The sequence below is a fragment of the Trachymyrmex septentrionalis genome, unplaced genomic scaffold (assembly GCF_001594115.1).
Source record: "Trachymyrmex septentrionalis isolate Tsep2-gDNA-1 unplaced genomic scaffold, Tsep1.0 scaffold17, whole genome shotgun sequence".
Classification (NCBI taxonomy): domain Eukaryota; kingdom Metazoa; phylum Arthropoda; class Insecta; order Hymenoptera; family Formicidae; genus Trachymyrmex; species Trachymyrmex septentrionalis.
In genome coordinates, this window is record NW_017304864.1 from 703,748 (window position 1) to 718,166 (window position 14,419).

Genomic DNA, 14,419 nt, shown 5'->3' on the forward strand with positions numbered 1-14,419 from the left:
CCTTTTGGAAATTCGTTCTGACACACACACACACACACACACACACACACACACACAGATGGATTAATTTTCATTTTAATTTTTTACATTCTAATTCTGATTCTAATGTGTCGCTGACATCTCTTTCCAGAGGAAGTAAAGTTCTCAGAGCTGTCGCAGGATATCCAGATCTCCTCCGGCGGCAGCGTGCTGCTGCGCTGCGTGACGTCCTCGGCAGTGGAGCAGTGCCGGTGGTCACTCAACCCAGTCAATTCTAACACCACCGTGGTGGTGAAGCAGTTTCCAGCAGCCGGAAACGAGGCTCGCGACTGCAGCGTTCGCCTGAGCCACGCTCTCGCCGAGCAAGAAGGTCTATGGACCTGCGGCGCTAGGATACACGGCCAGCAGAACTACACGGACGCGCCACCCGCGAAGCTGAGCCTTCTCGAGCCAGGTATCATCGAGAACTAACAATAAGACGGTCGGTTTAGTGTCGTTTCTTCATCACTACGGTGAAGGAAGCACCATTAATCGATCGTCCCGCGATTCCGCTGCGCTCGGTCTAGGCTAAATTATGCGTCGTAAATCGCCATAGAATACTGTAAATTACAAATGATCGAAATGCTCAGAGGATACAGAGGACTTAAGAGTACTGTGTTGCTATTAATTCAGCGTTTGCCTATTTCCTTTTCAAACCGTCGACTTTTTTAATTGAATCTTCGAAGTATATACGCAGTTTGTCTCTTTGTTTTCTTCATAGCATTTAGATCCTTCTTCTTAATTTACAGTATTCGATTATTGTAATAAATGTTCTCGCATTCCACGCATCTTTAGTATTTAGATTTTACTTTTTAATTTACAGTCGATAATTCTAAAAAATGTAATCGCATTCCATTCTTCTATTTGCGGAGGCCTTGATTCATCATCAACCGAAAGAGATTTTGATTCTTGCGATTACTTTTATTTCATGGACTTTTAATCAATGACAGAAACGAACTGAATCAGTAACATTTTACACCAGTACATAAAGTTCATCGGGGCCGGCTTTATCATTGAATATGTATTATGTCCAAGACGTCGCAGTTGTTAGACTACAATAAATTTTCTCAGAGTGCCTCGCGTGAGAAGGATCTTGCGTGCAAGAAGCGCACATAAGGACCATATAAGCGAGCCGTCACGTGGAAAAGGATCTCTCGCGTGTGGAAGAACTAGCACCTTCGGTTACACCGGTCGTATGTATATTTCATGAAACTCAAATTGACGGGCAACTATATCACGTAATAGGAACTGTATGAAAATAGCATAGATAATAATTTAGTAGACATTATTGATATTAAAACGACGCGGAAATTTTTTATCTCATCCTTAACTTTCAAATCATTATTCACAGAAAGAACGTTTTTGCTAGAAATTTCAAAACTTTTTGCAGCATTGCTCATCGTGTTTGAGTTTCCTACGTAATTACTTTGACGGTCCGACAAAATTATTTTTGAATCTACATCATATCTAAATTTTTAGATATTTTAGCAAAACCGTTCTTTTTTTTCCGTTTTTTATATCAAATCTAATTAATCGTCACGTTCTGAGTTTCATGAAATATACTCTTGTTCCAAGCCTGGCTACAGTCGCGTCTCTGTGAAAATAAAATCGTAGGACGTATATATTATATACGTTTGAATTTATTATTTACGATGAAAATCCATGGCCTTGTCGTGACGACTGTCGCAATAAACCGCGATCGTGAAAGCATCTAGACGAGCTGTATGAGTATGAGAACTACACGTGCCGCGATATATGCGTGTATAAGTGTATAGGCCACGGATTCTAAGACACACGTCTTTGCAATCTGCGGTAAATAAAGCTTCTTCGACACGAACAGAATTTGTACCTCATGTCACAGCGATCAGAAAACATTATTAATTAACGAAATTAATAAAGTTACCAAAGAATTAGCAGTTTTTTTTTTAATTAATTGTGCAATTTTCTTTACAGAATTATTACACTCTTTATACTTAATATTGACAACAGATATTATATAAAATCTCACGAGGGACTTAATTTTACCAAATAAGTTACCTTTGGAATAAATTCCTTTACTTTTTAAGCAATTCGATATGTCTCGTTGCAGTGAGGAAAGTTAGTTTCAATATTTGCGAAGTTGGTTCGTGGCGATAACTCAGTCCTCATTGGCCTCATTACGCTATCTAGTCGTTCAACTGAAAGATAAACTGTGCATAACTCATCGTCCCACATCTGTTGTCTTCCAAGTGACGAGGATCCGCGTTCAATAACGATGTTACGAGAAAGCAAATCCAATTGATCGTGGAAGCTCAAATGTCCTGAAAATTATTATGGATGGAAGGTGATAGACCTGCATGTCTGATGAAGCTTTATTTTACTAGATTATGCACGGAAAGAATGGTTTTGCTGAAGTATCTAAACATTTAACTATTATACCTATTACATTAGAAAATAATTTTGTTGGACTATCAAAATGATTACAGTGAGTGCAAAAAGTATTCGTGTAGGGGAGATCTATCTTTTAGAAAAAAATCTCGTTCTTTAAAATAAACATTAATTAGCAAAGTATTTATTAACAAAAAATAAAATAGATTGTGTGTATATTTTTCAAGATTATTTTACCTAAAAACAAAGAATAGAAGTACGCGTTACATGCCGTTACTTTTTATCATTACTTTGTTACAATAACAATTTGGTAATGACGTTGTGAATTTTTCATAACGGTAATGATAACATTAGAGTTAGAAAAGTCAAACATTACTTGTAACGAATTGGAAATGTCACTCATTACTGAAAAAAATAATATTTTGTTAATAAAAAATTTCATCAGAATTGCTAGAGTATTCAAATTTTTCGCAGCATTGCTCATCACGCTTGAGTTACATAATCATTTTGATAGTCCATCAAAATTATTTTCAAATCCGTATTTACTTAAATTTTTTAATATTTTAGTAGAATCGTTTTTTCCGTATAGATGTGGAAGCGCGAGTGTTGCCGGGCTGTTCGCTGCCCACGTGTGTGCTAAAGAAACAATCGCGATTGATTTTATTGTATATCATAAAAGATGACCGTACGAGAACGATTTTACGCCGCTTCGTCGATTAAGTTTTGTCATCTGTTTCAACGCGCGTAACGATCGTTGAAAGGATACTCAAATCCTTTAGTATGTCTAAGATAGCAATTTTCGCACTCTGTCTCAGGCAGTATTATATCTGATTAAGTAGAATACCCAAGCAGACAATGCTTTATTTAAAAAACATTTAGTCGAAACGTTTTTTTTATGCGTATAAAAACGTGAAACAGACGTTATTAATATTAAACGTAACGTTTATTGAAACGTCGAAATGTCTCGAATAAGAACTATATTCTAAATTAGCAAAAAATGCTTAATAAACGTTATAAACGTCTTATAAACTTCATTAAAAAACATACCAAACTTTAAATGTTTATTTTCAGTTTATATGTTTATTTTATATACGATTTTTATAACGTTTTTTAAACGTATTTTGAACGTTACTGTGTTGTTTGGGTATAATAGCGTGATAAAGCTTAGAACTGCTAGTTTTGACGGATATAATAAATTATTAATTATCGAATATCGCCTGCACAGAAAGGTTTTATTGAAGTATCTAAAAATTTAACTAGACATAAATCTGAAAATAATTTTCTGAAAGTGACTTTTTTCATTATATGCTGCAAAAATTTCTAACATTTTAATTAAAGCGTTCTATAACAAGGTGATTCAGAATAATCTCGTATTCCTAACTGAATTCTGAGACGATGTTTCCTTTACAAAAACAAGAAGTTTTCATAAGGGCCGATTTTGGCACCCACCAGATTTTGTTTTCAAACAAATAAAAATCTATTTTTTGAGATCAAGCGTTTTATAAAAAAATTGGTTTGTGTGCAGCACTTTTTATTGTTGTATTACAAGATAACAGGTGTTAAATACATTCGTTTAAGCAAAAATTACCTCTGATTCAGATAATTCTTACAATAATAAAACATTTCCGATTATTTAAAATGAAATTAAAATAGGCCGAAAACCGGCTTTATGGAGACTCCTATAGCAACACCATCGCTCCGTTTTAGCTAAAATCACTTGAAGTGAATATAATTGATCTCAAGAAATCGATTGTTATGTGTTTGAGCAAAATCCGGAGAGTGCCTAAATCGGCCCTTATGGAGACTCCTTTTTTTTTGTAAAGGAAAAATTTTCTCAGAACTCAGTTCAGGAACACGTCTTTGCAAGGACACGGGGTTATTCTGAATCACCAATTATTTTGACGGTCCAAGAATATTATTTTCAGATCTGTATCTAGCTAAATTCTTAGATACTTCAGCAAAATCTTTCTGTGCAATTCAGAAAAGAATTTTACATTAAAATTTTTTAATTAGAATTGTATTTTTTTAATTTTAGTTAATTTATTAAACTTGCCGAAACATCGCTGGCATTCTCGGAAATTTCTTTTGAGAATTCTTGCGAATTTTTTCTTTGTGTTTTACAATTCGGTGAAAAAAATCATATTTTTTTTAATTTTATGAGATTTTATAGTAGAAAATAAACCAAACGTAGCTGATAATTGGATCTAAGAATTCAGTTATTGGCTATCTAATTTTTTATTCGACATTTCGTGTCTTTCTGAAAAAAGAAATTTGTTGAAAAATAATGCATTTTTATTGAAGTTATGTGTTATAAGGATATTCATTTAGTATCCATATATACAAAAAATATGTATGTAATTTACACGATTTAATCTTAACATAAGATTAAATCGTGCAAAACTCTGTTGAACAGAACGCGAAAAGTATATAAACGCGTTCAACGTTTATAGCGACAATCCAAGTACATCTTTTTAATGCATATTAAAATTACGAAATTATCATTCGATTACGCATTACGTCAACATTCTTTGCTTTATCGCCGCATGTGGTATCCATTTTTAATTTAATTACGTTGTCGTGCATTTGCATTTACTAGTGTTAGATCATTTTGCATTATCAAAGACGGTAGTGCCCATTACTGTTCATCATTCGAGATTCTCCGATAAACCGTGAGATTTATCGGTTCGTTGTGTGCCGCCTGGTAAACCACAAATTAACAATCCTATCAGCTTTTCTTGTTATCCCTAGAGATTAAGAAGGCTTCACATACGAGTTGTAATTAATTGCGATTTTTTTTCCACGGTAATTCATCCACGTATTCATCCATGCTATTATTATCGCCAAATTATTCTTTCTCATGCATATAAATTATATGACTCTATGTGTTAAAAAACATTTTAACTTTAAAATTAGACACATATAAATTTGTTATTAGATAAAATTGAAATTCCGTTTCATGAATTCCGTTGCAAGAATTTTTCTGTTTAAAATAAAAAATAATAATGATATCATAAAAAAATATTTCTACTTTTATTTATAATAAAGATATGAAACATGATTAAATAAATCACATATTGCAATATATAACATGTATTATAATATAACACATATATAAGTTAAAAAGAAAAAGACTACAGGAATAAATTAGTAAACAATAATGTCAATCAAAATCAAACACAAGGTGAATGTGTGTAAATAAATTTTATTAGTATAATATAACAAATTATACGGATACTTCTCAATATAGCAAAAGAATTAAAATAGAAAAGGTTCAATACTGACTAGTCGTCATATAAAACGCAATATTAAGAGAGAATAATCTGTGACGAGATGTAGTATTGTATAAAATATTTTTGTATAAGATATGTATTGTGTCCAAGCGCTTGTTCATCGAATTTCCAAATTAACGGAGAGAATACTTAAAAAATTAAAAATAATGTACAATTTTTTTTTATGAGAATAACAGAATAATTCTAACTTACGTGACAAACGCTTAGGCAAGTTGTTTAGTAACGAAAAACGAATCGCACACTCAAGCTCATGTGAAAGTCGTGATCAAACCGTGACATAAGTATATAAAAACATCTCAAAAGAAAGATAATAAAGCATCAAGTACTTGTAAATGTATTTATTTATACGCGTTCACGTTGCGTTTGGCAGTGATTGTCATTATTATTTACTATTGGCACTAATTGGCATTATTGTTTACTAATAGATATAATAAAAGAAATATTGAAGTAGCTATATTGCAAATAGCCATTAAAGGATAAATTAAAAATGAAAAGTTTATTATATTTCTTATTTTTTACATTTGTTCTCGATTAGTACATGAAATTATTTTCTTCTTTAAAAATATTTATTATTAGCAATGCCATTCACAATTTCCTATTTATATTTTTAATACGGCGAGACTGCGTTTAAACGAGATTTTGCATTTAGTTAACAAACATTCTAGTTAAATAAAGCGCGAAATTTATGATTTTAACATCGATATATGTATATAAATTAAAAATATTATATATAAGAGAAAATATTTTATACAAAAAGTTTCTCACATAGTATCCTGCATTATGTTATCTACGAATTTATAGATTACAGAGAAAAGATCAAATAACTAATTTTTCGTCTAACTTTAATTAAAATTAATTAGATAATTTTTCCTGATTCCAATAATGTTGCAATAATAATTGCTTATATTACTTTCTTAGTCTATTTTTAAATAATTGAATGATGATTTAGAACTCAATGTGGTCTTTATGAAATACATATATTTTGTATATATAAAAATATAGTAGAACCACACACAATAAGTTACAAATTAATAAAAAATTATCTAAATGAGAGTATTAAACGACGATAGATAAATGTATACACAAGCATCACTGACTGCGTCTCCCGTCCCACATTTCACATTATTTATTATAGAAAGTCATTATCCTTAAGTTAATATCACGCTTCTACCTTTCATTGTTTAACTTGTAGTCGATTTTCATATATGTCCGTTATATATACGATTCATAATTATGACTTATGATTAGCCGCTAGTGCATTTAATACTAAGTAGGCAATTTTTAGCGTTAAGGTTTTAGCGTTCAGAAAATTCATGTTCGCGACGAGTAACATTCGTTCAGCTCGTTGATCAATAGTGCAAAGGCATCATCTCATGTCATTTTAGGTCTCCAATAACTAATTAAATATTTCTTGAACCGTAAACTTTACTATGAGGAGTTTCAAACAAATTTAATTTAAACTAGCATAATTACAGAGGCAATTAATTATCTGTTCAGTCACGAATGCAGATATTATACTCTACGTTAATGCTGTGCTTTACAAATAATTACAATGACAAAATATGCACGCGATCAAATTTGAGTAGCGATTCACTCGCAGAGTGTATGAATCTTCATGTGCCATTAAGTATCGTTAAGCACCGCGAGGTATTCGCGCGTCTTCGAGCGCGTTTTGAGTCTCTGAGTTGCTGTAAACTGTTTTTTTTTCTTTCTCGTCTAAATAAATAGTAATGTGAAAATGTCACAGCGACCTTCTCATTTCCATCATCCCGTTACTAACTACATTACAGCTGAACCTGAAGGAGCTCTTTTTGGGTTTAAGGCGGCTGCCACAATTTCTGATGCGCACAACACAAATAGCGATAATTAATCAAATATATCCACGGAAAAATATTGCAGGCGCTAATTTTTTAGAGAAGACATGACATTTACGAAGAAGTTATATTATTGTTACATTTAGTCTATCGATTTCAAGCAACGCGATAGTAATACAAAATTATACACACATAAGTATATGAAATATAAGCTATAGATAGAATATTTAATATTTCATATAAACCATCGTCCTTTAACTTGATATTTTAATATAGAAAACAATATTTTTAATATAATTTTTATTTCACACAGTTTACTTGTGACATTTACGTCTAACATTAAAATGTTTGAATATTGTTTGATAAATATAGCGCTTGAAATATTTCTTTTGGGATTTTTCTAATGTCATCAATGCACGCGAAATCAGCGTTGCACGATCTAACGATTCAAACATCTATCAAGCCACGACAGTCATCGATGCACAAACGTATGGTGGTTGGTGATCAAAATGGATAATCTGCACCGGAGATTTAGCGATTTTTGGTGAGTGGGAAAAACTTCAAAAACTGCTTTCCTGATGGTCTCAAGAAAAATCCACGTTAAAAGCAAATTTGTCTCTTTAACAAAAAAGCGATTTTTAAAAACTCGGAAGTGTTAGAGAAAAACTGGTTCAGTAAAAAAAAATGAAATCATAAATATTTTAATATTTTTGACACTTAAAATATTCGAGAGTCTACTGTATAACGATAAGCAAGATATAACACATTAAATTTAACAATATGTAATACTTTTGATAAATATTTTTGATGAACTGTGGATTTTGAAAAATCCTTGAGGCTGTAAGGATTAAAAGAAAGATCAATTCAAGAAGTATTGATCGTTTTTTTTTTAGACCCCGTCACTATCGCAGTTTGGGCTGCACCTCACAAAATGGTCACTCTTGCGTGTAGAGTCGGATCTGTGTCATCGGAGGCCAAATGCCACTGGATTCACGCTCCAAATGTTCACGTATATCAAAACTCCAGCAGGCAGCTTGCGAAAAAAACGAGGTAATATCTTTTGCAATATATTAGATATCGCGAAAAGTTTTTTTTTCCCCTATAAATATATCTCTTGAAAAACCGACACAAACTTTCCGCGGTACCTAATACATATTATATTGTCTTTCTTATTATGCATCCATTGTAACACACTTTTCTTACGCCGTAATGCAGGCACAGCTTGCAAATGGATTATACTACAGGTGTATGCAAGCTGATCTTCAAACCGGATCACACTGATCTAGGACAATGGACCTGCAGATTTACGATCAACAATGATAATGCCGATGTCGAGATAGGAAACGCGACACTCGTTCTGTTGAACACTTTAACAGGTCTTTGCTTTTATTGCACACATCTCATTATTCATTCCTTACTTCTTTTTTAAAATTATTTTATAGTTTATTAGTTTTCCATTTTTATTATATCTTGTACATCCTTCTCGCAACACAAGAGATAATTTTTGACATGTTTCGTATCGTGTGCAGATGAGAAACTAGGATGGATTGTGGGGACTCTAACGGCCGTGGTCTTGTTCCTGATGATAATAGTCGTGGTGTTGGTGGTGTGCAAGGCGCGAATCTTTATCCGTAAGACACCTAAAGTTTTGGAAACCTTATCTCCTGAAGAAAGGAAACGGAGCGCGAGATCATGCAGAGAGAAACATATTGAGAATCAGGGAAAGATCAATTTTCAATTTATTGAAGACAACAGTCACAGTTCGAGCCTTGAGAGCGTCCTGCCTAACAGAAGTCCGCGTGTGGAGAAAGCTCACGGAATATCATCTAAAACCTTCGAGAATGGTGTACTATAATATATTAATTATCAACATTTAAATTAGAGAAGCAAAAAGACTACGTTTTGTAAAAGTTACAAACACTTGAAAGTTATAAACAAAAGTCAATATTTCGTATGTATAGAACTACTTTAGCAACTTTCATAAATTTGTGTAAATATATATTTTACAATATATATGTATAATTAAAATAAGAATATATTCTTACAATTTTAACATTATTGTATATTTCTAGCAAATAAGAAGTAATTACATAAAAACAGATGTATATATGCTTTCTTAAAAAATTCTGTAAATGTAATATAAATTTAAGTCAATACTCTAGCTCTTTTCTATCGCATCTAATTGTTATCCTTTTTCCATAATGCTAAATAATCATCTCGATACATATTGTATGTTATTATATGATGCTCACAGTGTTCTCAGAATTATTTCATCTTTATTGTTGACCAAATGTTAAATAAGGAAAATTGTCACTTAACATTGTAACGTCAAATAAAACCTTTGTATTGTGAGTGGCTCACTGAGGTTATTACATGTTTTAAGTTGATATATTAAATAGCGCGTAGGATTATCAATTAATATTTATTGATTAAACACGTTTTTATAGAATTTTTCTTTAAAAGAAAAAGAATCATTATAATACATCTTTTTTGAATTTGTGTCAATACGTCTGTTGTAAAAAAAATATCACAAGTGGTTGTAATAATATTCTTTAACAATTCGTATATTGAGAGAACATTACGCAAATTTACTAGTATAAATATAAATAGAAAAAAGAATTTTATTAAATTTTATAACCAGTTTGATGTTATCGTCAAAGAGAAAAGGCGCGATCATAACTGTAAAGACATAATCGACCTCTTCCTATAGAAGTGATGCCAGTAAATGGTAGGATTGCGACAGAACATCAGCACAGACATTCTCTTTGTCTCATCATGTGTTGCAGCAAAATACGGCAGTTTACGATCGTTTTTATCATAAACAATAGTATTGGTAGCCAAAAAATAATACTAAAACGTATACAAATCGACAATGGTCTCTTAATGTATATTTTTTATAAGTAAATATTTATTACTATCAAATTCATTTATATATAATGATGTAATTGCAATTGATAATTAAGCAATTTAATTACATTGATGCTCATAAGCATCTTAGATTGATCTTAATATTCTGATATCGACAAGTATCTGAAAAGTAGTAAGATCAATCAAGTATTAAATTTTAATTTTTTTTTAGTGAACAAGATGAATAAAGTTTTTGCAACAAAAATGTAGCAAAAATGAAAATTAAAAATTTACAGAATTAAAACAAAATGGAATATTATTATATTAAATTATAAAATGACCTGATAAGAAATGAGTTATGAAATTGAGACTTAATTGAAACATGACAGTAATAATTATTTTAAATTCATTTCATAAAAGTATGATTATATTTTCATAAAGATGTGATTATATTTTCATAAACATTTGTCGAGAAAATAAAAATACATACAAGTATTTACCTAGAAGCTATATTTTAACTTCATTGTCACAGAATTAATTTACCAAAGATTTATCTTTATTGCGCGACAAAGACCAATATTACATTTGTTTTTAAAAAGCAGACGCTTGTATATGTGTGCAAATAAATGTAAAATTATTTTCATTGCAATTTATTAAAAAATATACAATTAGAAACAAAAAATATACAAGTTAGAAAATAACTACAAAAATAACAATAGCACGCACTTGTGATAATCTAATAAACATGTAAAAAAGCATGTTGCAAAATATATTTTTACATAATAAATTACACTTATTGATTACTTATAGTATATAAGCGTAGTGTATAAATAGCTACATTAACCATGTTATTTAAGAGCATCTAGCTGAGTTTGGATTTTTTCTAAATTATAATAAAGCTCTGTTAATTGCTTCTTGTCAAACTCCATTGTTAACGTAGATGTCTTATCACCAGTCAGACCTAGTTGGAGCAATGCTACAGGTCGTGCATCTTTGGAAATTGCAGAGGACGATGATTGCACATTTAGGCACCAATTGATATCTTTCACCTTGTCAAATAAAAGAGAAATGTAGTTTAATAAATATAAATTATATACAAGAAATATATATAATACGGAATAAAAAAAGATTGATATTTTTAGTCATTGAGTAATATTAATTTTTTATGAATATTATACATTTTATTTTTTTGCTTTCGAATCATGGGCCGATTATTTAGTCTTGAAATATTCTTGTACCAAAGATAAAAATATAATTTCACATTAAATTGATGTACATTTTAATATTATTAAATAAGTATTTGGTAAAATTAGGAAATTATTTATACACGAAAAATATCTTTCCAGCCAAAATTCAAACTTAGATCTTCCTTTCTAAATAGTTTCTATGAACATCTTATTTCAAACACAAATATGACAAACAGTAAATATTAAATATCATATAAAAAGAATATTATTTTTCAGTCGATATAGAAATATATGTATTCCTTTCTCATTCACCCCATGATCAATGTGCACTAATTGTATAATTCGTCAAATATCTTTTTTTATCTATATTGAAATACCTGAGTAGGAAAAATAGACTGTTGCCTTAGATTCTCTACAATACCCTTTCCATAAGTCATCCAGGCATTTGTAAAGATTGACATTTTTTCTTCGTCTAATTTAAAATTATCTTTTATGACTGCTTCCATGACAGATGGTTTGACAACGCTACATGCAGCCTGCGTGTAGACAGATGTAATAGTATCCAGCAGAAGAGCTAATTCATTTTTCGTCAGATCTAAGGAAACTAACAGCTTTTCCTCTTCCTTTTCATTGAACACCTTCATGTCAATGCTCGATTGTAGGGTCTGGCATATACGGTTAACAAGAAGTCGGAATTTGCTATTATCTACTCGAGCCACTATCTTCAAACCATGCTCCAGTCTGTTAAAACAATAATACAAATAAATTTGCATGTTACTGATAAGATTAATTTAATAAGAAAATTAAGTTGTCACTGAGGTAATGTGCTATATTTAGCTATATAAACAGTACAGCACGAAAATAATAAAAATAAGATGATTTTCGGAGCGCTTGTAAGTTTGCTTTATTGGCATTATCTTTTATGATGCTATTAACTATCAAAGTACGTGTGCTAATTATGTTTGTAATATTTTAACAAGAGTATACTTTGAAGTTATGTTGATCCAAGCAGCCATCTTATAGGTGAGATGAATTCTTATGTATCATTTTTCATATAACATCTAGTTGTTATGTCATAAATCCATCATAAAATTTTCTCTTCGAAAAAGTCTTGAAAAACTGAAGCTTCATTCATGTAATGTTATGAATTCCTAACATTCTTGATTTGCTAAACCTAAACGTCACTAAACACTAAGCGTACTCATGCTTTAACTGACTTTAACCATAGGTTATATATATATTTAGATACTTTTATCTTACTTTAGTAAGATACTGCACAAGTTCTATATGATCTACACTTGACTGCAACAGTACAGATCTAATGGTTTTGGTTTTCCTGGTTTTTCGTCTGAAAGAGATAATATTTCTTTATAATTTTTTATTTTAAATTCTTTAAGAAAAAATGTTTTATATAATTTATTGAAGATGATATTGCCGATTACAAACATTATAATTATGATATAATTTTTGTACATTTTTAGACGTAATAGAAAAAATATGGATCTGTAGCCAATTATTTCGAGAAATATATTTGTAATTTTAGTTCTATCGATTTTTAATAATGATAGAAAGTCGCAATTATTTCGAACAATCAAATCTGTAAAAAAAAAATTTTGCAAATGTTCGCTATAATTTACATTTTGTTCGCGAAAACAATGAAATCTATTAATAGAAATATAATGGTACACTACAGAAACTGAGCAGAAACTAGTTATTTCATAACCGTTTAAATGATTATGAAATGACAGATTATGATCAATTTCTGCTGACAAACTAATAGCATATACTACTAACATTTTGTTTGCTGAATATAAGTTCTATTCTTCATTTAAAATATTTCTCATATTATAATGTTAATCATAAAGATTTATGTGATAATTATTTATGTAATGTAATTTTATTAATAATAAATATTTAAAGTGTTTCAAAGAGAAGAATATAAGTTACGTTTAACAATATATTATTATAACTATAAGAAAATTGTATTTTGTATCATTGAATCTTTACTATTTTTAGCATGCTTAAAAAAACCTTATATGTTAATATTGGTTGTGGGAAATATTTTACAATGTTAATACAAAGAATTGATGTAAAAACTTCACTTGTTAAACCAGATCCATATTCAATTCTTGTAATTGTTATTTTATATATGTATACGAATAACATTAAAATTTTTCAGAAAAATTACAGAAATAAAGTCCTTGAATCATGAAATTTAATCTTACGATAATTAGGGATACAAATTATGGCATTACATCATTCTGTGAAAAACAAAAATAAAACCAAGAGAAAAATAAAGTTCGCATAGTTACAGACTTTTTCAGGAGGCTAAAAATTGACTTAGACTATAGTTCATTAACTAAAAAGAAATATAGAGAACCATCTTTATTTGTATTAGCTGTTGAACACATTTTACCATTTTTTAATCTTAAACATACATGTTATTATCCTCACTGATCGACAGTTATATTTATTACATATGAAGCAAAAATAATGACATTGAAAATTATAAGAACTATTGTCACATTGTCACCGAAATATAAGATAGTAGCGCTTTTTGAAGCTAACGCATTATAAACTAAGAGAAACGATGACTTACATCTGACAATTATTTAAAAGTTTTGAATAACATGCAAATCAATAATTAATTTGGATTAATTACATCAAACGAAATCAATTTTAATCGTAATTTGGCTTTATGTCCAATTGCAGTTTCTAATTATTGAATGACTGCTATTAATATACTTGTTTTATACATTATTAGCAAAATTCAAAACAAATCTTTTTCACTCAGCGTTTTTATACATACATAGGTACATGTGAGAACTGAGTTAAAATAAATTATACATATATATATATATATATATATATATGTGTGTGTGTGTGTGTGTGTGTA

At 30.1% G+C, this 14,419-nt stretch overlaps 2 protein-coding genes across 2 annotated transcripts in view; one reads left to right on the top strand and one right to left on the bottom strand.

The window, feature by feature from the left end:
• Nucleotides 1-9,457, top strand: part of LOC108746424 — a 33,564-nt gene extending 24,107 nt beyond the window's left edge. The window contains exons 8-11 of the mRNA XM_018483198.1: nucleotides 131-433; nucleotides 8,383-8,539; nucleotides 8,705-8,865; nucleotides 9,019-9,457. Of these exons, the coding sequence (XP_018338700.1) occupies nucleotides 131-433; nucleotides 8,383-8,539; nucleotides 8,705-8,865; nucleotides 9,019-9,344 (947 nt within the window). The 3' untranslated portion in view covers nucleotides 9,345-9,457. The remainder of the gene's footprint in view (nucleotides 1-130; nucleotides 434-8,382; nucleotides 8,540-8,704; nucleotides 8,866-9,018) is intronic.
• A 1,669-nt stretch (nucleotides 9,458-11,126) lies between these two features.
• Nucleotides 11,127-12,752, bottom strand: LOC108746395 (COMM domain-containing protein 10). Its single transcript, XM_018483135.1, has 3 exons — nucleotides 12,511-12,752; nucleotides 11,901-12,264; nucleotides 11,127-11,385 (listed from the first exon to the last, which is right to left on the bottom strand). Exons 1-3 carry the CDS (start codon nucleotides 12,537-12,539, stop codon nucleotides 11,185-11,187), a joined length of 594 nt encoding a protein of 197 aa, XP_018338637.1. The 5' UTR covers nucleotides 12,540-12,752; the 3' UTR covers nucleotides 11,127-11,184.
• Between the last annotated feature and the right edge of the window lie 1,667 nt (nucleotides 12,753-14,419).

Coding starts and splice junctions, on each gene's coding strand:
- LOC108746395 (XM_018483135.1), bottom strand. CDS start 12,539: ATGGCTGCTTGGATCAACATAACTTCAAA. Junction 12,265..12,510: donor TGGATCAACATAACTTCAAA/GTATACTCTTGT, acceptor TTGTTTTAACAG/ACTGGAGCATGGTTTGAAGA. Junction 11,386..11,900: donor AGTCTATTTTTCCTACTCAG/GTATTTCAATAT, acceptor TTATTTGACAAG/GTGAAAGATATCAATTGGTG.